Here is a 23733-nt window from a genome sequence, read left to right as displayed (position 1 = left end):
GCGATGATGCTGTCGCGATCTCCCATCAGTCGAAATGCGTTCTGTGCGCTACAGAACGCTACCAGCCGTCGGGGCATGGCCTCTGCCACTACAGCCGGCCTCCAGTACGATGTTTCCGAGTCCGCTGGCGTGAAGATTGCCAACAGAGAGCCCGCCGGTGCTACCGGTACGCTTGCCTTGGTTGCTAAGGCTGGTTCCCGCTACGAACCTTTCCCTGGATTCTCCGATGCCCTCGAGTTTTTCGCTTTCCAGGTTTGTTCTCGTGTCCCAATTCATGCTCTTCCAGGCGTTTACATACTTTACCGCGCGGAATCTAATCCCTTTGCAACCAATTGATAGTCTACATTGAAACGTTCGGCACTACGGATCACTCGTGAGGTTGAGCTGTTGGGTGGTGAATTCTCTGCGAGACATTCTCGTGAAAACGTTGTTCTCAAAACTAAATTCCTCGCGAACGACCTCCCTTACTTTGTGGAATTACTGGCAGAGGTTGCGTCTCAGACAAAATTCCCGGGTGAGTCCTCCATCAGTGCAAAGTGCGAAGGAACGAAAACCTCGGTATCCAAATTGCTAACGGGTCTCGTCCTCGCAAGGTTATGAGCTCAATGAGATCGTCGCCAAGCTCTTGAAACTCAGACAAGTGGCGTTGGCCAACAACCCAGAGGCCATCGCCGTTGACGCTGCTCACAGTCTTGCCTTCCATCAGGGTTTGGGCGAGAGCATCAGCCCTTCGGCTCATGTCCCATACGAAAAGAACCTCTCCGCCGAGGCCGTGGCTGAGTTCGCCAAAAACGCATACGCTAAGTCCAACATTGCCCTCGTTGGTAGCGGCGTCAGCTCTTCGGAACTCTCGAAGTGGGTCGGCGACTTTTTTAAGGCCCTCCCCAGCTCCGGCTCCAACCATTACCAGCTCAAGTCCCCGGTTACCTCCAAGTACTATGGTGGTGAGCACCGCCTCTCCACCAAGGCCGGTAACGCCGTCGTGATTGCTTTCCCCGGCACCGGCGTTTTTGGCACCGCTGCGTACAAGCCCGCTGCTTCCGTCCTTGCGGCCCTCCTCGGCGGTGAGTCCACCATTAAGTGGACTCCTGGCTTCTCGCTCCTCAGCCAGGCTACGCAGGGATTCTCCCAGGTCCGCGTCTCGACAAAGAACCTCGCTTATTCTGACGCTGGTATTCTTGCTATCTCCCTAAGCGGCAAAGCCGACCAGGTCGCCGTTGCCGGTAAGACCGCCGTTGATGTCATCAAGAAGGCCGCCGCCGGTGAGGTTTCCGTTGAAGATATCAAGAAGGCCACTGCTCTTGCCAAGTTCCGTGCGCTCGAGTCCGCTCAGACCCTTGAAACTGGACTCGAGGCGACCGGCTCTGCTCTCATCAGTGGCAGCAAGCCTTACCAGATTGATGAGATCGCTAAGAGCATCGACAACGTCACCGAGGCACAGGTCAAGAATGTAAGTTCCTTTTCGTCACACCGTACAATTATAGGCGCCTATGACTAACATATCTCCCTTAGTTCGCCAAGTCCGCCCTCACCTCCAGGCCCTCCGTCGCCTCCGTCGGTGACCTCTCCGAGCTCCCCTACGCCTCCGATCTAGGGTTGACTGTCTAATTTCCCTCACACCCACACCCACAATGACTGTTAAACCAATGTACACAATACATGCTGCTAGACGGGACAAAAGAACTAAAATCCTGAGTGCTGAACCCTTCATGTGTCTAGACAAATCTCCGCAGATATCTTTTTCCCTCTTTACCCTTGTTTCGATCTCCCTTTTTTGGTAGTGGTTGTGCATGTATCTGTGTGACTGTAATACAATCCTTGTACTCTTATCTTACTGAAGTATTCGTGTCGACTCTATGAAGTAGGTCTATTCGTAGTGATGTTACCCACGAGGTTCGAGGAAGGAAGTTTTGGGAGGAGTACACCATAGAAAGGTATCTTGACTGTCCTTCAAGTCGTAAATGAGAGTAATCTCCAGAAAACTAGCCTGTATCATGTAGACATTTTAAATAAATCTAATTTGGTCTTATAATCCACAGTCCCCTCCCGAGGGGTGAAAAACACAATCAGACTACATCTTCGAGTTCATGTTTGTCAAGCTATTGGAAGGGTGATATTAATATCAGATATATATACCCTTTTCTTGCCCCCCCATTCACTTAATAGTGAAGCAACAGTATCTGTTCCCGAAAATATTCTATAGGGCTTCGGCAATTGAGATCCGGGGCAGATTATCAGCGTGATTTCACACGAAATTTCCTCGGTAAAAAGAAAAAAAAAACCAGCACCCGTGATATTTATGATGGAATCTCTTTGGAAGACAAGCTTCTCAGGGCATACAGAGGAAGTGGCAGGGGATAATCTGCAGGCGCGTATGTTTCGAACGCGACGCGGTCTGTTGCAACCATTCATTCGATCTGACAGAAATGCGAACTGACATGAGGATATTATGTTAGGTTATTTTCTCTATTCCGAAGTACAACTAAAGAAAGACAGATTTGATCTTCTGCAATACTCGAAACCAGTCGAGTCCGCAAAGTTCAAAACGATATCCCCGATATTCGACGAGCTTCACAATAGAGATCCTGCAGCGCAGAAGGGTATTTCAAACCTTCTCTAGTGCTTCGCAGTGACTCGGTCGCCTGTCAGCTTTTCTACCGCCTCCTTGGCCCTATTTTGTGTGCAACAGAGACTCACACGTTAGCCTCGTTTCACACCTCGGTATATCACATGAGGATCGGAGAAAGAGTGACACTAATGGAACCATCTATAGTCCCCGGGAATATTGGCTAGCAAAGGGGATGAGAAGACTCACATGTCACCAAGGGCCACCATGCAAACGGTCTGCCAGATCCCCAAACCGATTCTGGGTGTCACGCCACGGTAGAGACCCTTGATACCGTTTGTGCCGTAGATGTACTTGAAAGTTTTCCCAACAGTGAGGTTCTTGGGGCGATTAGGGTCCTCGGTCTTGCTTTGCATTTCAACACGAATAACCTCGATGGGCTGGTTCCAGGCCGAGAGGCCACCACCTAGACCAGACGCAACGACTTTTTCGAAGGCACCGAGCTTCTCGCCGTCATCCTTGCCAGTGACCTTACGAATAGCCTGCTCCGCCAAGCGAGAGAGACCAAATCGAGAACCCCAGTTGGTAGTCTGGCGGATAGCAACGGCATTGACACCACGGTTGATACCCCGGATACCTTCCTTGCGGTATATATCCATGAATGTAGCGAAAGTGCTAGGGGGCTTAACACCCTGAGCGGCCATCTTGTGTTTCGTAATCTCGACCGTCTTCATGCAAGTACAGAAACCCATAGTCGCGTAGGCCTGGGCAACACCACCAGCCATACCACCGGAGATACCGGCGACGAAGTCGGGCGCACCGAGCACCTTGGCACGGAATTCTGCCTCCGAAGCGACGAAGAGAAGAACGGCACCTTTGGTAGAGGCCTCAATCCAGGCCCACGGAATGAGACCTTGATAATCTGCACAATTACCGCGCGTTAGTCTCCATGACCTCGGGACATGCGGGTTGCGGATTTACTTACAACCGAGGATCCCGCCACGACCCCATATCCGACCCATAGCGCCAGCGAAGCTATCGCCCCGGTTTGCAGCCATGGTTGTCTTGATCACTTCCAGTGGCTAGATTATGCTGTCAGTAAGGAATGAATTTCACGGTCTCTTCGGTTCGAGAAGAAATGTACCTGTCCCAAAGTAGTGACCCTGGTGGAGCCGTCAGCAAAAGTTACTCGGGAGCAACGTACGATGCGAAAAACACTTACTCAAACATATTCAACCCTGCGCCGACTATAGGAGTTGCATCAGAAATCAGACTCGCGTAAACCATGCGCAGAAGTATAGTACGTACGCAGCAGGTTGCTGAACTTGACAGGCTTCTTCTCGAGCTTCGGGACTGAGCCCAGCTCTTCCACAGCTGCAGACATCTCTGGCCTTGGGGAGCACTGAAAGGGGCCCTGACCAAGGGATGTGAGGGGCTTCGTCGCTTAACGGATCACGAGAGACTGAGGAGATGGATAACGACTAGAACTTGAGGTTCAGTCGAGCTGGCTTAGAGGAGAGGAGAAGGGAAGCTGGTTGGGGAGGATGATTTCGGATAGGCAAAAGGGGTTGGCAGAGGAAAGGGGAGAAAAAAGAAAGTCCAGAAATAATATAAACAATGAGCAAAAGTCCAAGGGGGAACGGAGATTTTTTTGCCAGCTGATTCTCTTGCTCAGAGTGATCTTTTGGAGGGATTGCAAGTACACCGTAGCTCCTGTCACTCAGGACGACAACGGACCGGAGTTGCCTGAGGCTCCGCGGCTCGAAGGGGTGACTTGTGCGGGCCAATCACATGAATAATCCGGGGAGCTAGTCCCGATTGGAGGCAGTGACGGACCGAGTCACGCTAGTCTAGTTCTGGGCAGACGGTAGGGATCGGCCTTCATGAGGTTCCTCGGGTCATCAGTTGGGAGACGGAGGAAATCGGGACCCCCAACAGACAAATTGTTGAGGTTCAGGGTGCTTCGTCCTTCGTCGGGCAATAATTCTCCCCATGGTGAACCGCCGAGGTTGACTTCTCTCTTTTCTCGGGTGTCTCGCGGCCCAACGGGCAGCTCTCAGATTTTCGGGGCATATACAGGAGGACCTCTCGTCGCCGCGGCCCTTCTTTGCTTGTCCATACGGTCTCCAAAGGGCAGGAAGTTCGTTGAGTTCCCATTCCAACTCTACGGCACCAAGACAGACGAACTGCGCTCGTCTGTTGGCTTTTGCCGGATCTTCCGAAACCTCCGATCCGGAAAGTAATGGATGACTTGGAATTGAAGTGTTGTTTCAAGGCCTGCTCGAACAAGTCCTATCATACATTAATCGAACCAACCCCAACACTTGATACGTTCGAGTCTTCTCGAAGACGTTAGATAAATAATACAAGATGGTTGTGTTTCAAATCGTCAGAGATATATTTTCCCCCAGAATCTTCGTATCGCTCAAGAAATTCACAGTTTCGCGCCAACAAGCTTGGCGTAAGCCTCGGTGCTGAAACTCTTAGGGCGCTCAATCGGAGCACCCAGAGCACGGTCAATGATCAGCTGGGGAAGAACACCCAAAGCACGTGAGACACCGAAGAGGACGGTGTAGTAGTTAGCCTCATTCAGGCCATAGTACTGCAGGAGGACACCAGAGTGCTGGAAGTATGTCAGTATACTGAGCAGTATAATGTTCTTGACGCTCCCGGTGTAGCGATTGAGAACTTACCGCATCGACGTTAGGGTAAGGGTTCTTGGTCTTGCCGTGCTCGGTCAGGACGCCAGGAGCAATCTTGTAGACCTGACTAACCAGCTTGAACATGGGGTCATCAGGCAGCTTGCGAAGAGCGAATTCACGCTGGGAGGTGTAGCGCGGGTCGGTCTTGCGAAGGACGGCGTGGCCGTAGCCGGGGACAACACGACCGGCGTTAAGGGTAGACCAGAGGTAATCCTTGATGGCCTGGTCGCTGAGGTCGTTGCCAATAGCCTTCTTCATCTCGGTGAGCCAGTTAAGCACCTCCTGGTTGGCCCTATTGAAAGATACTTATGAGCTGAGAACGGAATGATAGAGTAAGGGATTTACTTACAATCCGTGAAGAGGACCGGCCAGACCGTTGAGACCAGCCGCCAGAGAAAGCATAGGGGAGCTGAGAGCGCTGCCAACTAGGTGGGTGGTGTGAGCGCTGACATTTCCACCCTCATGGTCTGAGTGGATGGTCAAGTACAGGCGCATCAGCTCAACGAAGTCCTTGTTGTCGCCGAAACCGAGTTGGTTGGCCAAGTTGAAGGAGTAATCCTTGTCCTTCTGGATCGGAGCGACCTTGCCATCCTTGAAAACGTTGCGGTAGATCTTGGAGGCAATGGTGGGCAGCTTGGCGATGAGGTCCATAGAGTCCTCAAAAGTATAGTGCCAGTACTCTTTCTTGTTGATACCCTTGGCATAGGCCTTGGCGAATGCTGACTCGTGCTCAAGAGCGGTAACGGCGAGAGAGAACTGAGCCATGGGGTGGAGAGTGCTGGGGCAGCGGTCGATGAGCTCCTCAATGAACTTGGGCAGGTCGGAGCGAGCAGCCCACTCGGCGGAGACGTCACGCACCTGCTGCTCGGAGGGAACCTCACCAGTGAGGAGCAGCCAGAAGAGACCTACGGATCCGTTAAAAGGCATGCTACTACACATACCATAATATTTTGTGGCTGGATTTCTTACCCTCAGGAAGAGGCTCCTCACCACCGGGGGCCTTGGGAAGGAGCTTCTGGCACTCGGGAATCTGAATGACGATTAGTGCAGGGAAATCGGGTGGTTGCAGTATTGGCGCCGCTTACGGTAAGGCCACGGAAACGGATACCCTCTTCAGAATCGAGAACAGACCCCTAAGGCAATGGCCGTTAGCTCGCAGGCTTCTGCTGGTCGAGATGCTGGGTATAACCTACCTCCCAGACGAGGCACTTCACGCCACGAGCACCACCGTAGGCTTGGTCAAGGGTAAGCTCGCCAATAACTTTGCTACCGTGTTCCCTAGAAGATTCGATCGGCGAAGTTAGCAATCGTCGTGAATTGGGTTGCTTGGACGAGGCCATGTGCGCACTTTCGGAGTTTCTTCACTTTCTCAAGCTCACCGGGTAGCTTGTCGGCGAATGTGTCCTTTAGGGACTATATGAACCAGAAAAATGTTAGCGACAACGACCGCGAGCCATCTAGAGAGTATGTAGCGTCCAAACGAACCTTAGCCTTCCCGGTAGAGTAGCAGCGCAAGCCATTGAAGGCAGCAGACTGGACAACAGGGCTCCCAGCGAAGGTGCTGGAACGGATGGCAGAGGTACCAAGTCTGAGTGTCGAAGCCATATCGGATCAAACAACTAAGATGCGGAGTTGATTGATTGATGAGGAAGAGAGGGAGGATGAGGAAGACCAAGAGAGCAGCAGGGTTGGGAAAGGCGAGGTTTTGGGGAGAGAGCTGTGTTCGGTTGCATCCTCAGTTTTTTTTCCTTCTCCCCGTCCTTGTTACAAGAACTTCCGGTGCCAGATCCGTACGGTAACAACTGTCGCCGCATATAACAGGAGTGGGCTGGCGTATGGTACGGTAACGCCATTCTCAACGGGGCCGGTCTCCCGAGTGCCCTGCCCACCAACAACAAACTCGGCGAGCTTCACCATTGCTCACGGAGTATTCTTGGTCCTGACCAGCTAGCTTCCGTCATCGCGGCAGGCGGAGGAGCGATCCTCCCCTTCCAGAAAGCGATACCACTGAAACCAAAACAGTACGTTCTGACATATATGCCGTACGATGTGGGCTACGGCTATTTGGAGCAAATGTGGCGTCCATTAGCATTTCGACTTCTTACGAAGTTCCGAGTCGATTCGGACTCTTCGCTGCCACGGAGAATGACGTCGGCAAGTCGAATCTTCATTGCCTCCTCGGGACGTCCCAAGCTGTCGACTTGACCACGGCGGCGGGTCGGGAGAAACCGTCTCCGGTCTCACGATGAGCCGGGCAACACTCAATACGGTACTAAGAGAGCGATGGACTCGGTGCATTTCCCCCAGATATTATTGAATGTTTATTGCGCGGGTGAGGGGATGTTCAGGGTGACACAGAGTTATTGTTCCTTTTTCGTCTGCTGAGATCCCCGACTCATGACCGATTCGGCTCACCGGTTCAAATCACGTGTTATTATGTACATAAATATTTGACTAAGCAATTAGCGTCAAACAACCTGTTTCGGGACTAGTTTGGGGCTTCGAGTTTTCTGCTCACATGACTCCAAGACCAATGAACCTTTTTCTTTTGGACCACTCCCGCCTTTTTTCAACGACCTCGACTTCCCCTTCTTCATCTCCCTTCAACCGAATTTTGCAGCCCTCCACTGTAATTTCATCTTCTCCTCATTTCTTTCCTTATCTCTTTCTCACTTGCGCATTAAGCCGTACACTGTACACGTACTTCTTGACGAGTTGAGGTGCTAGACACGATCGCTTCGCTGTGTTGCACCTGTAGGGCAAAGGGCCCCTGGCCGTAGTGACGCGACCCAAGCCAGCTTAGGCATTCATCCTCAGCGCCTAGGCTGAGGCACCGCGACACGGGGTATCTTTTGGCCCCTATTTAAGCAAACAATATCCTCTTATTTGCTGGATTTCCCAGTAGAAGCGACTCGTTGGAAACCAGATACTTTGCATCGCATTTGCGACCTCTCGCGCGTTAGTCTGTCAACGCGCACCAGGATTCCACCTACCTCTCCACCGTACTGGATCGCTATTTCACAGCAGACATAATCCGTCATGTCGTCCGCAGTAGCGGAACTGGATAACTATCTCCAGTCAATGCTGGCTCTGAAGGCACCTGGGGTTTCTGGTTCTAAGATCAACAGTATCACCTCTCTATGCACTGCCAATGTTCAGGTACTGTTCCTCTTCATTGCTTCTCGAACCTCCGGGAAAGGATAGAAAGCTAACCGATTTTTTCCTCTTCTGTTATAGAACGAATCCGTCCTTATCCAGAAAATTTACACACACTTCAAGAAGGCCCCAGGCACACACAAATTGGGCGTACTCTATGTCGTAGACTCTGTAACTCGACAATGGGTAGATGCAGCGCGCAAAGCAGGACAACCCTCCGGTAGTGCTGCTCCTGATGGAACCTTTGCCGCTGGAGTGAACAGAGTGACCGAGTTGTTACCCGTTCTGATGACTGATATCATAAACAATGCACCAGAAGATCAAAAGGTACGCTTCTAGATGCAACATGCAAATTATCCCATCCCCCCAGGACCTGCGGGCATATGCAATAAGGCCGATAAGATGCGATGATTTACTTTCGCGCTGCCGATTTTCAAGACTTGTTCGACGTATATCCCGCGAACTATCCCCTTCCTGCATAGAACCCGCACCATCATTTGATGGCGAATAGCTTAACTTACGTATTTCCCCCATTCCATAGGAGAAAATCAGAAAACTGGTCGACATTTGGGAGCGTGGGTACACATTCCCTGCTCCCATGCTTGCATCCTTCAAGCAAAAACTAAACGCACCTGCATCGAACAGTAAGCAGCCTCCATTCCTCTTTGTATTGCAGCAATCGATCTGTCCCAAGGAGCCAACTATACTCCTCTTAGTTCTCAAGAATATGATGTCAAATGATTCTAATTTCGTGTCTATCAGATGTTGAATCAACCACCCCGGAAGGTTCTCCAGCTCCAAACTATGCCCCGCTTGGAGGCTCCCAGCCACCAGCTAATGGTGGAGCGCCTGCTACCGCAGCTCAACCAACGCCAGACACATCAAGTATTTTGAAAGCTTTGGCGGATATGGCCAAGCAGAACACCGCTGCACCGGCAGCGCCTGCAGCGGCGGCTCCGGCTAATCCTCTTAGTGCATTAAGCCAGCAGAGTACAGTTCCACAGCCCGTGTCATCATCCGTAGACCAGGCTTCACAATCCCAGAATGGGCAAGCTGGCGTAAACCCATATGGAGCTATGGCAACCCCGTTCGCGGCTCTAGGTAGTTTGACCCAGAACCCAGCGTTGGTCCAGCCGCAGAGCCAGAGCCATACACCGAACCCATTAACAGCTGCGCAAAATCCTCTTGCTGCGCTTTTGCCACAGCCAGCAGCTGCCCCAGCACATCCGCCTAGCATGACGCCCGATGGCCTACAACAACAACTTCAACTTCTGCAGCTATTGGCCGCACAGGGAATCCCCCAAGAACAGTGGGGTACAGCGCTCCAAATCCTTAGTCTCTCCAATGCTACCAACATGCCCAACCTTAACCCTAACCAAACAACTGGGTTCAATCTCCCCGCCCAGAGTGCTAATGCATGGAGTGCCCATCACGACACACAGTCACGTGATTTCGACAGAGATCGAGAGCGAGATCGTGACTACATGCGGTCTCCGCCTGGCGGATACCGTCGTCGTTCTCGCTCTCCCGGCTGGGATCGACGTCGTGATGTGTCGCCGCCCCGCCGCCGTGATAGCCCTGTCTATGGCGAATATCATGGTGACTCCCCTGGCCGCAGGGGTGCCGATCCCCGTGGACGACGCGGCAACGACTACCGCCAACGTAGTCCTACAGGGCGTAGACGCCGCTCTCCTTCACCTCCCCGTAAGGACCCGACCCTTCCCCCACCGGGCCCGAAATTCATTGAGTGGGATTATTCCATTGGGCAAGGCAACATCAAAGGTACGTCTCAGTTCCCTTTCCTAAACCTCCCTGCCTTTGCTAATGACTATTTGTATAGTCCTGAGTCGTACCCTTTTCGTCGGTGGTGTAACGTAAGTGTTTGTTTTCAAAGGTTCACACTATCATTTCTAACCTCTATCCAGGTCATCTGAGGCGCATTTACGCTCACTTTTCTCCAGATTTGGCATTGTCCAAACTTGCATTGTGAACATCGACAAACGCCATGCGTTCATCAAGATGATTAGTCGGCAAGATGCGATCAGTGCGCGGGATGGAATGGAATCATACAAGTCTGGAGATATGCAGCTCAGGGTATGTTTTCCGGTGCACACATTTGAAATCCGTCTTCTAACACACTATAGACTCGCTGGGGTGTTGGTTTCGGACCCCGTGACTGCAGTGACTATCAGACCGGAATTAGTATAATACCCATCGAGAGGCTAACCGAGGCGGATCGAAAATGGATGCTCACTGCAGAGTATGGTGGCACTGGGGGAAAGCCCATTGAATCCGGCATTGTGGTCGAGGAGCCAGACATCGAGATCGGCGCCGGTGTTTCGTCAAAGGGTTCGTTAACCTCATTGCGTTTATTTTATATGATTCCAGCTAACGTCCTCAATAGCGATTAGTCGACGCATCGCAACCGACACCGGAGGCAAGCGCGGTCCGGTTTCGACGCGTGTATCAAACGACCGTCCCCCTCGCCGTGATCGCGACGGTCCCCCGATGGGAGACCCAAACAGCGCCAACAACGTCGCCGTCCCTCCCGCAGTCCCCGGCTTTGGGTTCTCCTTTCCCGGCATGCCAATGTTTCCCCCTGGCTTCATGATGGGAGGCGCTCAAGGGTCTGGTGGCGCAGCACAGCCCCCACCTCCTGGCCAGGGAGGAAACTGAATTCCCCAACGTGCACCGGGACTACGATAGATACGATGAATGATTTCTCTTATCATCCTTCCATTCAATCCTTGTCTTGATACCATACAGTTTTCACCCTCTTCTCGTTCTTCGTCCTTTCGATATCATCCATTAGGGAGTTTGTGTTTCGAGTTGGCGGTCGGGTTTGAGGATGGCTAGTTGTCTCCACAGCACCTTTGAGCTTCGTCCCATTACGTCGAGAAAGAGATTTGAAAGAAGCAAAAGCATGTATCAAAACGCATTATTTTTCGCCTCCCTGTCTCTTTCATCTTTAACAACCACGCCATGTATTTATTTTTACACATACCTATACTTCCTCATTAGGTTGGCGGAGCGAATGGGAACTTGGGGCTGATCTCCGATTTCACGTACGATTTCTTTTTCCTGGTGTCTTTTACTGTGCCAGGTGCGAAGTCCTGCGTTGTTCTTATGGTGGTTGAAAAGTCGGCAAGCTGGGGACCCGCTGACATCGATATCCTCGGTAGTTGGGCGTATTTTGTCTTTGTCGCTTTTGTTCATTCGAATGCTAATTTACAGTTCTTATACTACTTCAATGACGGAGTATATCCGTACGCTGGAGACACGCCTGAGTACCTAGCAATACGGACAACCCTTCTCTATGCTTGTCATCTCACGTAAGGGAGTAGCTGTATGACGCAAATCTACAAGAGTTCTAGTCAGCCTGGGTAGTAAAAGTAATTCCAGCCTTCAGAAGTAGGCACCAGTCATTCGTAATATGCTATCTCTCTTGCAAGAGAATCAGAGTTCATCTTGGATAGGTATTAGAAAGGTTAATAGTATGATATAACTACCCATCTCATCTTTTGATAATATTTGATTAGGCTCCTGAGGCGCTCCTGACAACCTTGAAGCTAGCGTCGAATGATTGCTCAAAGTCGGCGATAATGTCGTCAATGTGCTCGGTGCCGACAGAGATACGGATACCGTCTTCCGTGACACCGGAGTCCAGGCGCTCTTGTTCTGTCAGCTGCTCATGAGTTGTGGTCCAGGGGTGAATTGCAAGAGTCTTGGAGTCGCCAACGCTGTGGGCAGTTTTAGTGATCTATTTTTGCCACGGCCATTGCAAGGTAACTATTGTGGGTTCGGGCTTACTTTGCGAGGTTGGAGATCAGCTTGAAATTGTCGACGACCTGGCTCCCGACGGCTGCGCCACCTTTAACACCGAAGGATAAGACGCCACCAAAGCCACGCGTCAGGTACCGCTTGGCGGTGTTGTGGCTAGGGTGTTCTTCAAGGCCAGGGTAGGAGACCCAGCTGACGTTCTCATTCTTCTTCAGCCAGTTTGCGAGAGCGATGGCGTTGGTAGCGTGGCGCTCGGCGCGGAGGCTGAGAGTCTCCAAGCCCAGGATGAGCTGCTGGGCCGCAAAGGGGTTCAAGGCAGAGCCGAGATCCCGGAGAATCTCGACGCGGACACGGATCGCAAACGCGATGGAGCCAAAAGTTTCCCAAAAGTTGAGGCCGTGGTAGCCTTCGGATGGCTGGGTGAATTGCGGGAACCGTGCCGCGTTCTTGCCCCAGTCGAATTTACCACTGTCGATAACCACACCTCCGATGGTTGTACCGTGACCGCCAATCCATTTGGTTGCGCTGTGGACAACGATGTCAGCGCCGTGTTCGATGGGGCGGACAAAGTACCCTCCAGCACCAAAGGTGTTGTCAACCTGGGTATCTCTGTTGAGCTACTGACTTTTCCATTTTAATGGTAAAGGTGGAGGCAAAACTTACAACAAGGGGCACACCCTTCTCGTGGGCTACTTTCGCGATAGCCCCAAAATCGGGCACATTGTAACGGGGATTTCCGATGGTCTCAACGTAGACAGCCTTGGTGTGGTCGTCAATAGCAGCGGCGATATCCTCGGGCTTATCCCCCTGCACAAACTTGGTGGTGATCCCCAGCCGCGGCAGGAGAACCTTGAACTGATTGTATGTACCACCGTACAAGTTACTGGTAGACACGATATTATCCCCAGTATGCGCCAAGGCAGAGATGGCCATGAATTGGGCAGCCTGGCCAGAGGATGCAGCAACCGCGGCAACACCGCCTTCAAGAGCAGCGATGCGCTTTTCGAAGACGTCGACAGTGGGCTACAATAGATATACTAATCAGAACTCAATTGGCGGAAGAAGGATATAATTGGGGCGCGCCTACGTTCATGATCCGGCTATAGATGTTGCCGAACTCTTTGAGGCCAAAAAGCCTGGCGCCGTGGGCGGAGTCATTGAATGTGTAGGACTGGGTAGGTATTAGTACCCTCTTTGAGAGATTGAAGGTAAGACTACCTACGGTAGTTGCATAGATCGGAACGGCACGAGCTTTGGTCGCAGGGTCGGGCTCATGGCTTCAAGGCTATTAGTCCCCCACCGAAGGTGGGCACCACCACACCTGGGCGAGGAGGGTGCTTACCCCGCATGGAGCTGCAGAGTCTCGAAACGTTGTGGAGGAGGGTTCGACATGGTTTTTATTCTCGTCCTCTTCACACAGGAGCTCCAAGGTCACAATGATATGACAACAAGTTATCTCTGGATCTTGCTTCAAGGAGAAGTGCTTTGAATGTCCAGGAGCAGATGGAAGGGTAATATAGGCGGGGAGGAACCAGCACCTTTCCAATGCCCGCAATGGCGTGATCGCCACTTAACCAGACTCACTCGGGCGAGAAAAAGGGCCCCGTTCGAATTATTCTTACATTAACAATCGACATCAAATGGTTCAGTTGATGACTCTTGGTCTCCCAACCATTGACCCGTTGGAGGTGAGATGGCTTGGCGTGGTTTTTGAGATCCGAGCGTGGATCGGAGACGAAGAGTGAATTAACAACACAGCCCAAAAAGAGGGCCGGACAGGTCGTGAGGGACTGAAATGTGGCTGATTTCCTTCTGATCAATTCAGACGGCATGGACACAGCTCGATATTGATCTGCTGGAGTGATGAATCAGCCGTGGATCTTGGTGCAGAGCCTCGATTAAGGGTCCAAGGCTCGTTCATGATTGACTGGAGCTCTGGTTCAGCATCCGATAAGAGTCTTGGTGGTTGGATCCGATATACTTTGGGAAGTTTCTCATGATTTCCTGATTTTGACCTCGAGCAGGGAGCTGATGCCTCAAGATCAATGACCTCCCCACTGCAGGAGCGCCGAGTCTTCCCCAAAAAGAAATCATCCTTTTCAGCAGCAGTTATTAATAGCAAGGCAAGGCTGTGGAGGTTCGATCCATCCGATTTTCCGTGAAGCTTCGGCCTTCTTCAGTCTCCGCGATCAACCCTCTGCTGGGCTGTCCATCCATGGAACCTCTGCCAGCCTTTGGTTCTCCTCGATTTGAAGTCGGAGTACAAACTGTGAACGCTGAACAGAGTCGGAGCTCTCCAACGCGCAGCAATTTGTGATGTCGTCATTTGACCTCGTGTCCATTGTCATGCCCAGACGCTTGTCAACAAGGCAGCCAGATTCTTGCAATCATAAGCGACCTCTCGGCAGACTAGTAGGCGAAGGAATGTGTGGCTGCGAATCATTATTATGAGCGCCGCGCGGTGACTCCCGATCTTCTCTTGTTTTTCCCTCTTTTCGTTTGATCCTCAGACAAGGCCCAACTCAACTTCGGCGAGTTTTTCGTCAACCTCGAGTTCATAAATTTGAAGCCCAAGCCCAGTCGCTGAGCCGCGTCCACTTCGCAAAGACTGATCTTCCTCAAAACCCTTTCGCCGTTTCTGTCACTCTCTCGCCCTCTCGCCCTCTCCTTCTCTCCTCTCCCATCCGACCTGATATTCATCGCGAAACCACTCGCGAGGAGTTTTTCTCAGGTTGGTTCCCACTCTTTCGTGTACCAATCCTCTGTGACACAAAGCAAACTTGCTTTATTCGCGCCCGCGATGGGGTCTTTGTTATGCATGAGCTATGGATCTAGCCTGAACTCTCACATACTGATATGAACACCTACAGCCATACCACTGCGCGCAAAGACCCCCCAGCCACACCGCTGGACTTCCTCAAAACTACAATGGCTGGTCTCGATTCCCCAGTGATTTTCTATATTCTTCGGGCTGTTCAAGCCCTCTTTGCAATCATTGTTCTGGGTCTGGCTGGACATGGTCTGTGTCCCTCCAACTTGGTTTCTCGAAGTCAGACTAACTCTCACCAGCTGTTAACGAGGCAAGCATCTTTAGTCCAGACAGTGTGAATTTCATGCTTTTCAATGGTATCTGGACTTTCTTCATTGTTGTTCCATACTTCGTCCTAGCTCCGATATTCGTTCCTGCCGCCGCTCACCGTTTCGCCCTCCCGGCTGTGGATGGAGTCACCATGATTTTCTGGTTCGCTGGTTTCATTGCTCTCGCTGTTGACCTTGGCGATGTGCCTGGGTGCTCCCACTATAGCGTCTGCCAAGGCCTGCAGGCTGCTGCGGCATTCGGCGCCTTTGATTGGTAGGTGGCTAGCGGACTCGAGGAAAGAAAGGGCTCCAAAGGTCACAGTCGCTAATGCGGATATTTAGGGTTCTCTTTGTGGCTACGACAGTTCTCAACGCGCTGGCAGCTCTGCGACGGGATCCTGGCCCTAGCGCGCAGCCTCCTACTGCCTCTGTGCCTTAGGCTCAGCTACCAAAGCGAGGCATCGATATTCCCATATTGATTGATGCGGTGATGTAATTTGAATAGCTCTCTTTCGAGCTCGAGGATACCCCGGATTTGTTGTTTTTTATATGCTTAATACCCCACTATGCTGCATGATATTCCTAGTGGTTTGGGCCGATGAATATATATCTTGTTTGGCTTTCTCCGCAACTTTGGCCCTCCTGGTAGCACGACTATCTGCATGGTCAGGTCCGACCGAGACATGACTCGAGACGACAAATAGCATCATCGTAAGGATGAGCTTCTGAGCGAACCTGAAGAACAAATTCTGTCTCTAAAGCTTGGCTTGGATGCCATACTCTTTCGCTGGTGTTTGATAGGGCTAAGCTCTGATGGAAGAAGAAGAGCCCGCCACCTCGATTTAGCTCCATATGTAATTCCCGGCAACGCCCGCGACTGCAAAGCGCAACCCGTTCATATTTAAATATCCTGTGTTCGACCCTGATGGAAGATAACGCAGTCACGCATTCGGAGCTGCACGCGTTGTGGATTTGGACGCTCTCTTTTGGAGGGCCTTGGGAGCGATTGCTTGGCTCTGGCAGAAATTCTTGAGTGGAGTGGCGGAGTGGATCTCAATAATCTTTGGTGTTTTGCATGCGCTCACACCTGTCAGTGAAAAATTGAATCGTGCTTGACTTGAAGGAGAAGTTCTCCGCCTGAGAGCAATGTTCCAAGTCGATTGTTGCCTCTCTGGGTTCCATCGCTCCGTCAAGTTGCCATTGGAGTGGCTCACCCGTTACGAGAGAAAAATCTTCTCTGGCCCACTTGGGAGAAAGGAAGTCTCGCCTCCAACCTCCACAACACCATGATTGGACTTGCAGAGAAGAGTGAGAGAGCCCCAAGTCCAGCGCAGGGCGTGACAGATGCGGAGTGGCGGATAACTCGAAAAGCCTTCCAGTCCACGGGTATGTCGTCGTTGTCGGAGTCTCTCTCGTATCAGTCAGCGTTGCATCCATCGCCATCGTTGGGAAATCCTCCCAAACCCCCTACTTTGACCTCGTTTTCTTTACTGAAGGAGCTTGATGCTCTCTGCTGCGAGAGGATTTGTCATCTCTCTTTATCTCTTGACTCACTCTACAAGAGGGGAGAGATAACGGTGGCTGCGAGCACCTTTAAAGCGTACGGTTCCTGGGGTTCTACTGGGTCTTCCGTCTCTTTCTAGGTCTGTTCGAGCTTGAGTCAAGCCTGGTCTGGGTGGAGTCCGTCCTGGCTTTTTCTTCTCACAGATCTTCCTTTCCCGTCTTTCATCGTCTTCCCTGAGCTTCTCAACGCCCACCTCTACCCATTCACCAGCTCTCTGCCATTGGACTGCCCAGGGCCAGTCATGGCCTCTGAGAACGACCTCAAATCTCTTCCAACGGTGGCCCAGGGAGGGAAGGAGAAGATGACCAATGATGCCGTTCAACTGGCTACTGCTGCTCACTCTTCCGGGCTCGATGAGACCGATTGCGAGAAGTATGGCGCGGGCCGCGACTCGAATCCACTGCCGGATCTGAAGCGGAAGCTGAAGAGCAGACATCTACAGATGATCGCAATTGGTATGGCTCCGAATACCATAACGTTCGCTTGTGGTTGGGGTTCACCCGTCGAAACGGTATGCTAACGTACGTCCAGGTGGCACGATCGGGACAGGTCTTTTCATTGGTAGCGGTTCTGCTATCTCGACCGCAGGCCCGGTTGGTGCTCTCATCGCCTATATCTTTATCGGATCGATTGTCTACTCCGTGATGACGGCGCTGGGAGAGATCGCAACCTACATGCCCATCCCTGGAGCGTTTACTTCTTATGCGACTCGAATCCTTGACCCCAGCCTTGGGTTTGCGATGGGCTGGATTTACTGGTTTTCTTGGGCCATCACCTTTGCTCTCGAACTTACGGCAACCGGCCTGATCATACAGTTCTGGGACAAGGACCTCAACATTGCCATCTTCATCGCCGTCTTCTGGATTGTAATCACTTTCTTCAACCTGCTTCCGGTCAGCTTCTTTGGAGAATTAGAGTTCTGGTTCTCGAGCATCAAGGTTCTCACCGTTATTGGGTTTCTGATCTTCGGGATTTGTATCAATGCAGGAGCGGGGAGAGAGGGTTATATTGGGTTCGATTTCTGGGTCAATCCGGGCCCATTTGTTGCCTACGAGGGTGTCTCGCCTGATTCGACTGCTAAATTCGTCGGGTTCTGGGCGGTCCTTATCCAGGCTGGATTTGCATACCAGGGAACGGAGCTCGTGGGTATCGCTGCGGGTGAAACTGAGAACCCTCGCAAGACTGTACCTTCGGCAATCCGCAAGACTTTCTTCCGGATCTTGTTCTTCTTCGTGTTGACAATTTTCTTCATTGGTATCCTTGTTCCTTCCGACGACGATGGACTCTTGAACTCAAGCGGAAATGACGCCAACTCTTCGCCGTTTGTCGTTGCGGCTAGACGTGCAGGCGTCTCCGTCCTGCCGGATATCATCAACGCAGTCCTACTGACCGTGGTGCTTTCCGCTGCCAACTCTAACGTCTATAGCGCCAGTCGTATCCTAATTGGTCTCGCTCAGGAAGGGTTCGCGCCACGTTGGTTCAAGAAGACGTCGAAGCACGGTGTGCCGTACTGGAGTGTTGCATTTACCTCTGCCTTCGGCCTCCTTGGCTTCCTGAACGTTTCAAACTCTGGAAGCACCGTGTTTAACTGGTTCCTGAACATCTCCAGTGTGGCCGGTTTGATATCATGGGCATCTATCGTTGGGTGTCATCTTGGGTTTATGCGTGCCTTGAAAGCTCGCAATATCTCCCGTGACCTCCTCCCCTACAAGGCGATGTGGCAGCCGTGGTTTTCCTGGTACGGGCTCTTTTTCAACATTCTGATAATTTTGACCCAAGGATTCACCGCCTGGATACCTGAGTTCAACGTGACGGACTTCTTCGTCGCTTATGTCAGTGTGATCCTCTTCGTGGTGCTCTACCTTGGGCACAAGATCATCTTCCGACCCGCGTTCGTTCGCCCGATCGATGCAGACATTGATACCGGGCGTGTTGCTCTGGAGAACGAGTACTGGGAGACCACGACTTCGGACAAGTGGTACAAACGGGCGTATAAAGCGCTCTTCGTATAGACCGCCTCGCGGCCCTCCCACGATTCATTGTTTTAGTTAATTTTTCTTGTATATTTAGTGTTTTCTGAGCATTCTCGTTGTACATTGTGCGTTCACATATTTGATGTTGGCATCGCATGGAGTTGGGTGAACTTATTCTACATGTTCGTCAGTTCTGTGGGCAGTTCTTGGTAGATCGGAGGAAGGAAGACGGAGATAAGACTAGCCAACAACAGCTCCGGGATTCACGTTTCTTAATTTTGAGGGGACCCGAGTCAAAGCAGACTCGGCAGCTACGGAGGACGTGGTCGGTGGCGACCAACAAGGGATGAATGGAGAGTTGCCAATCGGCCTGAACGAAGAAAAGAAGAAGAACTGGGGAAGCATTCACATGCAGCCAGAACTCCGGGGCAAGGCACCACCTTGAGTTAAAATCTCCAGCTAATCGATCCTTGGCTAAAGTCTGCATCATGCGGTAGTTGTTAGAAATTGACGCCGGCATGTGAGCGAATGACTGATCACAAGATGACCACCACAGGTCCTCTCGTAGCTGTATTGAGCGCCCAGATTCCGTATTCAGAGCCTGCCATGTAACTGATGTCCTCGGTTGTCTTTTTTTCTGTGTCCTCTTGCGAGTTTCACTTCATCTGCCAGTCGCCATCTGGACGTTGAAATGTCTGGGATTGGGAAAAATACCGAGGCTTTTACCGTAAACGTGCATCGCGTGGGGCGGGTCCCTGGTGGACTGGGCGCTGTGGGCTCCAGCGTCAACCACTCAAATTCATTTGCCCTTCTCAATTTCACGCTGCTGACTTGAATCCCGATGTCCCGTCTCCATATTTCCCAAAGTAAGTTGCAACTGCCACTTCATTCCAAGTTAATACTCAGCTCTTTCTCGCTCCCTCACTCCTTCTCTTTCACCATTTCTCCGTGTCTCTCTCTTCTCCCTTCCGCCCCATCCTCTCGTTCCCTCAGTCGCTGACCGTCTCGGTCCCCTTCACCTTCGTCGCTCGACTTAACTCCGCTCTGAACTTGGGGATCCTACTCTGTTACCATCGGCCTCCCCGGGCATATTCAATCAATCAGGTCGGGATCTCCCCTTCCCAATCTACCTTTGTATTCCCGAAAGCTTTAAAGCTTTCTAACGTTGGCGCAGTCATGTTTTTTTCTCAGGAGCCTGTTCACTTTACCCGCGCAGCGGAACTTAACCAGGAGCCCCCGAAAGGCACCCCTTACTCTGTTCCAATTCCCGGTACCAAGAAGGATGGACGAACTCCGGTCTATCGTGCTTGGAATACACAAAAGGAACTGGTCAAGACACTGGACCCGAATGTATGCACACCTTTCAAGTATCTGATGGACACCACATAAATGGGGCTAACCTATTCAGGTTACCACCGCCCATGAAATATTCGAGTCGACCGCGAACCGGCAGCCCAAGGCGCATTGTCTAGGATGGCGTCCGTTTGATCAGGCGACAAAGAACTTCGGTCAATACCAATGGCTTGACTACGGCACGGTTCAGAGACGGCGCGCTGAGTTCGGTGCGGGCCTGGTGGAGCTCCACAACAAGCATAACTGTGCTCGTCCTGGACAGTATGGTGTCGGCCTCTGGTGCCAGAACCGCCCGGAGTGGCAGATTACAGGTATATCCCGCCCAGTGCGGTTTTTCTTGAAGGTGGCTAAGTGTTAGACTTGGCATGCATGTCCCAGAGCTTGTACTCGGTTTCGATCTACGATGTCCTTGCCTCCGACGCTACTGAATACATCATCAACCACTCCGAACTGAGCTGTGTTGTCGCTTCCTTACCCCATATCCCGACGTTGATCAAGCTAAAGCCCACCCTCCCGAACCTGAAGATTATCGTGAGCTTGGATCCTCTCGATGCCGGCGAACAAGCCGGTCACTCGAAGCGGGCCCTCTTAGAATCGATGGCTGCCGATCACGACCTTGCAATCTACAGCATGGACCAAGTCGAGGCCTTGGGTGCTGCCGCAAACCGTCCTTATAACCCCCCGAAATCCTCCGACATCGTTACCATCAACTACACCTCTGGTACCACCGGCGCTCCCAAGGGCGTGGTCCTGACCCATGAAAACGCGGTAGCAGCGACCTCTTCTGCGTTGGTGACCATTCCCCAAGCTCGGGGTGATACAATTGCGTCATATCTTCCCCTGGCTCATATCTACGAGCGTCTGACGGAGCATGCAGCGTTCTGGGCCGGTGCTCGCATTGGCTACTTCCATGGTAACATCCTCGAATTGGTTGACGATTTAAAGCTACTCAAGCCTACCGGATTTGTATCGGTTCCACGGCTCTACAGCCGATTCGGAAGTGCCATCCGCGCTGCGACCCTCGAAGCTCCTGGGTTCCGAGGAGCCTTGTCCAGACACATTGTGGCGGCCAAGACCGCAAACTTGAAGAACCCCGATCCCAGCAAGGCTACCGTAAAGCACGCCCTGTATGACCGGATTTGGGCCAAGAAAGTTGCGTCGGCTATCGGCCTTGAACGTGTGAAGACGATGGTCTCGGGATCTGCACCTTTGGATCCTTCTCTCCACAATTTCATGCGGGTCGTCATTGGCGCCGATTTTTCTCAGGGTTATGGTCTGACCGAGTCATATGCTATGGGATGCGCGCAGTCTTCCAAGGATCTGACTTCTGGAAACTGCGGACGTCTCGCTCCGTCGACGGAGGCATGTCTGCTGTCTCTCCCGGATATGGAGTATTTCGCCGACGATAAGCCTTGCCCTCGCGGTGAGCTGCTCCTGCGTGGCCCGAACGTGTTCAGAGAATACTTGAAAAATCCTGAGGAGACGTCCAAGGCAATAACGGAAGATGGTTGGTTCCGGACGGGCGACGTTGCTAAGATTGACGAGAAGGGCCGCATCGTTATCATCGATCGCCGCAAGAACGTCCTCAAGTTAGCACAGGGAGAGTATATTTCGCCGGAGCGACTGGAGGGTATCATCATGTCGGAGCTGGGCTACTTCGCCCAAGCCTACGTCCACGGTGATAGCGTGCAGACCTTCCTGGTCGGCATCTTTGGTGTGCAGCCTGACATGTTTGCTCCATTCGCTAGCAAGGTGCTTGGTCGCACTATCGAACCCACCGACGTCGAGGGGGTGAAGGCTGTGCTGCATGACAACAAGGTTAGAACTGCAGTGTTGAAGGACCTCGAGCGCGTGGCGAAGAAGCACAAACTCGCTGGATACGAGAGGGTGAAGAACTGCGCTTTAATGGTTGAACCGTTCTCGGTAGAGAATAGCCTTCTGACACCGACGTGAGCACCCCATATTCAAGACCCGTCAATTCAATGCTAACTACGGCTTAGTCTTAAACTTAAGCGTCCCCCGGTTGTGAAGAAGTATCGTCAACTTCTGGATCGGCTCTACGATGACGCTGATGCTGAGCAAGCTGCTCCAAGGGCGAAGCTTTAGTTCAACATCATTACTTCTGTACATAGCAAGTTTCCATCTGGCGGCTGTCGCCTTTCTGTATGAGTCTAGAACTTTTAGTGTACCATCAAATAAATGTCAAGTTTATCTTGACTTTGCTAACCTTACACAACATTGAAGTCGTGTATGGAAGGGGACATGTGATCCGCGAGCTAACTCTTGGCACCAGCTATCTCAACTCCAATTTCCGTACAAGTTCTCTGTCACGACCCAACCCCCAAAAGCAAACCCCTTAACTCCAAACTCAAAATGCATCTCCTCAATCCACTCTCCACCCTTTCTCTCCTCTTTCTTCTAGTCAACCCAACCCTTTGCTCAAAACTCACAATCACTATTCCGCCGTCCACCATTCTCCCAAACCCTCACTCCCTTCCCGCCGACACCCACGCAACCCTCACATCAGCCGCTCTCAGCGGCCCCCTAAAGGCTCCCCTCACAAACGCCGCAACGTTTGTCTTCTCCGGTCTCACCGCTTCCGACTACAAGGATCCCCAGCAGGATGATTTGTCCGGCTCTTACCTCCTCGACATTCGGTCCTCGGAGTACGTTTTCGCGCCGCTGAGAGTTGACCTCGACGCCGCAGGATTTGTGGTGGGTGTTTGGGAGACGTTCCGCGGAAATGAGTGGGGAAATCGCGGGGTCGAGAAGTTCAATTCTGCTGGGGACGGGGCTGCGAGTTCCCAGCGGAAGGCCGACGCTGTTGTGGATGCGAGGGTTGTTGCGAGGAAGGGGTTCTATGAGGCGAGACAGACTTGTTTGTTCCCGACCCCAACCTCCATCCTGGTCTCCATCCTTGGTTTTTGTGATTTTATATATGCTAACATCCTGGAATTCGGGAATATAGTCTCCCCATTGTCTCTCCTCAAGAACCCGATGATTTTGCTTGCGCTTGTCGCACTGGCCTTCACGTTCGGGATGCCGAAGCTTATGGAGAATAGTTCGTTTCTACCTCCTCCCTCCCCTTTCTCCTTTGCTCGAGGCGTTTCTACTTCCTCGCTCTTTTACGTTATATCGATTACTCTTGCTGACCAGTTGCGTGTGTAGTGGATCCCGAAATGCGTGCCGAATTTGAGAAGCAGTCTAGGGCGTCGCCGATCTCAGGAGCGCAGAGCGCGATAGCTGGTGGTGGGCCGGGAAACTTCGACCTTGCGGGCTGGATGGCTGGTGCGGCACCTAGGGGTACGACGCCCGTTCCGGGATCTGGGGGTCCTGGTGCGGGTGCGGCGAGTGGAAGGGAGAACAGAACTGCGCGGAGGAGGTGACCGACTGCTTATTCTACTATAAGATTGGAATGCATAGCTAGAATGGATGATTTATTATGTATAGGATACATAGAGTATCTGTCATGTTCATCCAAGCGAAAACTTCACTCATTTCGGGTGCTAAGTAAACCAGATCACATCAATAATGCTGAGATATAAAATCCGTATTACGCCA

The 23733-nt window shown here is 51.9% G+C and overlaps 9 protein-coding genes across 9 annotated transcripts; 6 read left to right on the top strand and 3 right to left on the bottom strand.

The window, feature by feature from the left end:
- Positions 1-6: 6 nt before the first annotated feature.
- On the top strand, positions 7-2022 carry BJX67DRAFT_390610 (ubiquinol--cytochrome-c reductase subunit 2; the record flags this gene model as incomplete). The annotated part of the gene is made up of 4 exons (XM_071034653.1): positions 7-252; positions 340-514; positions 594-1450; positions 1513-2022. 4 exons carry the CDS (start codon positions 7-9, stop codon positions 1606-1608), a joined length of 1374 nt encoding a protein of 457 aa, XP_070882453.1. The 3' UTR covers positions 1609-2022.
- A 182-nt stretch (positions 2023-2204) lies between these two features.
- BJX67DRAFT_257761 (putative mitochondrial DNA replication protein (Yhm2)) lies at positions 2205-4199 on the bottom strand. Its single transcript, XM_071026307.1, has 6 exons — positions 3875-4199; positions 3789-3813; positions 3711-3729; positions 3552-3648; positions 2816-3488; positions 2205-2671 (listed from the first exon to the last, which is right to left on the bottom strand). Exons 1-6 carry the CDS (start codon positions 3948-3950, stop codon positions 2617-2619), a joined length of 945 nt encoding a protein of 314 aa, XP_070882452.1. The 5' UTR covers positions 3951-4199; the 3' UTR covers positions 2205-2616.
- A 705-nt stretch (positions 4200-4904) lies between these two features.
- On the bottom strand, positions 4905-6873 carry cit1 (citrate (Si)-synthase CIT1; the record flags this gene model as incomplete). The annotated part of the gene is made up of 8 exons (XM_071034652.1): positions 4905-5189; positions 5260-5560; positions 5618-6173; positions 6238-6298; positions 6354-6401; positions 6462-6546; positions 6617-6681; positions 6754-6873. The coding sequence occupies 8 exons, from the start codon at positions 6871-6873 to the stop codon at positions 5001-5003; spliced, it is 1425 nt and encodes a 474-aa protein (XP_070882451.1). The 3' UTR covers positions 4905-5000.
- Positions 6874-8151: 1278 nt separating this feature from the next.
- BJX67DRAFT_257369 (Nrd1 complex RNA-binding subunit) lies at positions 8152-11259 on the top strand. Its single transcript, XM_071026305.1, has 8 exons — positions 8152-8427; positions 8506-8751; positions 8966-9068; positions 9187-10206; positions 10265-10298; positions 10350-10518; positions 10569-10773; positions 10829-11259. The coding sequence occupies exons 1-8, from the start codon at positions 8308-8310 to the stop codon at positions 11098-11100; spliced, it is 2169 nt and encodes a 722-aa protein (XP_070882450.1). The 5' UTR covers positions 8152-8307; the 3' UTR covers positions 11101-11259.
- Positions 11260-11859: 600 nt separating this feature from the next.
- On the bottom strand, positions 11860-13690 carry BJX67DRAFT_257333 (O-acetylhomoserine aminocarboxypropyltransferase/cysteine synthase family protein). The gene is made up of 6 exons (XM_071026304.1): positions 13547-13690; positions 13427-13481; positions 13292-13375; positions 12868-13227; positions 12235-12803; positions 11860-12164 (listed from the first exon to the last, which is right to left on the bottom strand). The coding sequence occupies exons 1-6, from the start codon at positions 13594-13596 to the stop codon at positions 11960-11962; spliced, it is 1323 nt and encodes a 440-aa protein (XP_070882449.1). The 5' UTR covers positions 13597-13690; the 3' UTR covers positions 11860-11959.
- Positions 13691-15060: 1370 nt separating this feature from the next.
- BJX67DRAFT_384625 (MARVEL domain-containing protein) lies at positions 15061-15721 on the top strand (the record flags this gene model as incomplete). Its single annotated transcript, XM_071033694.1, has 3 exons — positions 15061-15223; positions 15274-15556; positions 15625-15721. 3 exons carry the CDS (start codon positions 15061-15063, stop codon positions 15719-15721), a joined length of 543 nt encoding a protein of 180 aa, XP_070882448.1.
- A 1185-nt stretch (positions 15722-16906) lies between these two features.
- Positions 16907-18932, top strand: BJX67DRAFT_257378 (putative arginine transporter). Its single transcript, XM_071026306.1, has 2 exons — positions 16907-17301; positions 17378-18932. Exons 1-2 carry the CDS (start codon positions 17088-17090, stop codon positions 18856-18858), a joined length of 1695 nt encoding a protein of 564 aa, XP_070882447.1. The 5' UTR covers positions 16907-17087; the 3' UTR covers positions 18859-18932.
- A 594-nt stretch (positions 18933-19526) lies between these two features.
- Positions 19527-22405, top strand: BJX67DRAFT_363606 (putative AMP-binding enzyme). The gene is made up of 5 exons (XM_071030105.1): positions 19527-19923; positions 19994-20169; positions 20228-20483; positions 20531-22121; positions 22173-22405. Exons 2-5 carry the CDS (start codon positions 19996-19998, stop codon positions 22276-22278), a joined length of 2127 nt encoding a protein of 708 aa, XP_070882446.1. The 5' UTR covers positions 19527-19923; positions 19994-19995; the 3' UTR covers positions 22279-22405.
- An 80-nt stretch (positions 22406-22485) lies between these two features.
- Positions 22486-23692, top strand: BJX67DRAFT_257178 (uncharacterized protein). The gene is made up of 3 exons (XM_071026303.1): positions 22486-23050; positions 23141-23233; positions 23341-23692. The coding sequence occupies exons 1-3, from the start codon at positions 22546-22548 to the stop codon at positions 23556-23558; spliced, it is 816 nt and encodes a 271-aa protein (XP_070882445.1). The 5' UTR covers positions 22486-22545; the 3' UTR covers positions 23559-23692.
- The last annotated feature ends 41 nt before the right edge of the window (positions 23693-23733 follow it).

This window comes from Aspergillus lucknowensis (genome assembly GCF_044049455.1).
Source record: "Aspergillus lucknowensis strain CBS 449.75 chromosome Unknown BJX67scaffold_51, whole genome shotgun sequence".
In the NCBI taxonomy this organism is placed as follows: Eukaryota; Fungi; Ascomycota; class Eurotiomycetes; order Eurotiales; family Aspergillaceae; genus Aspergillus; species Aspergillus lucknowensis.
The sequence above is the reverse complement of the archived record's forward strand: the minus strand, read 5'-3'. Positions and strand labels throughout refer to the sequence as shown.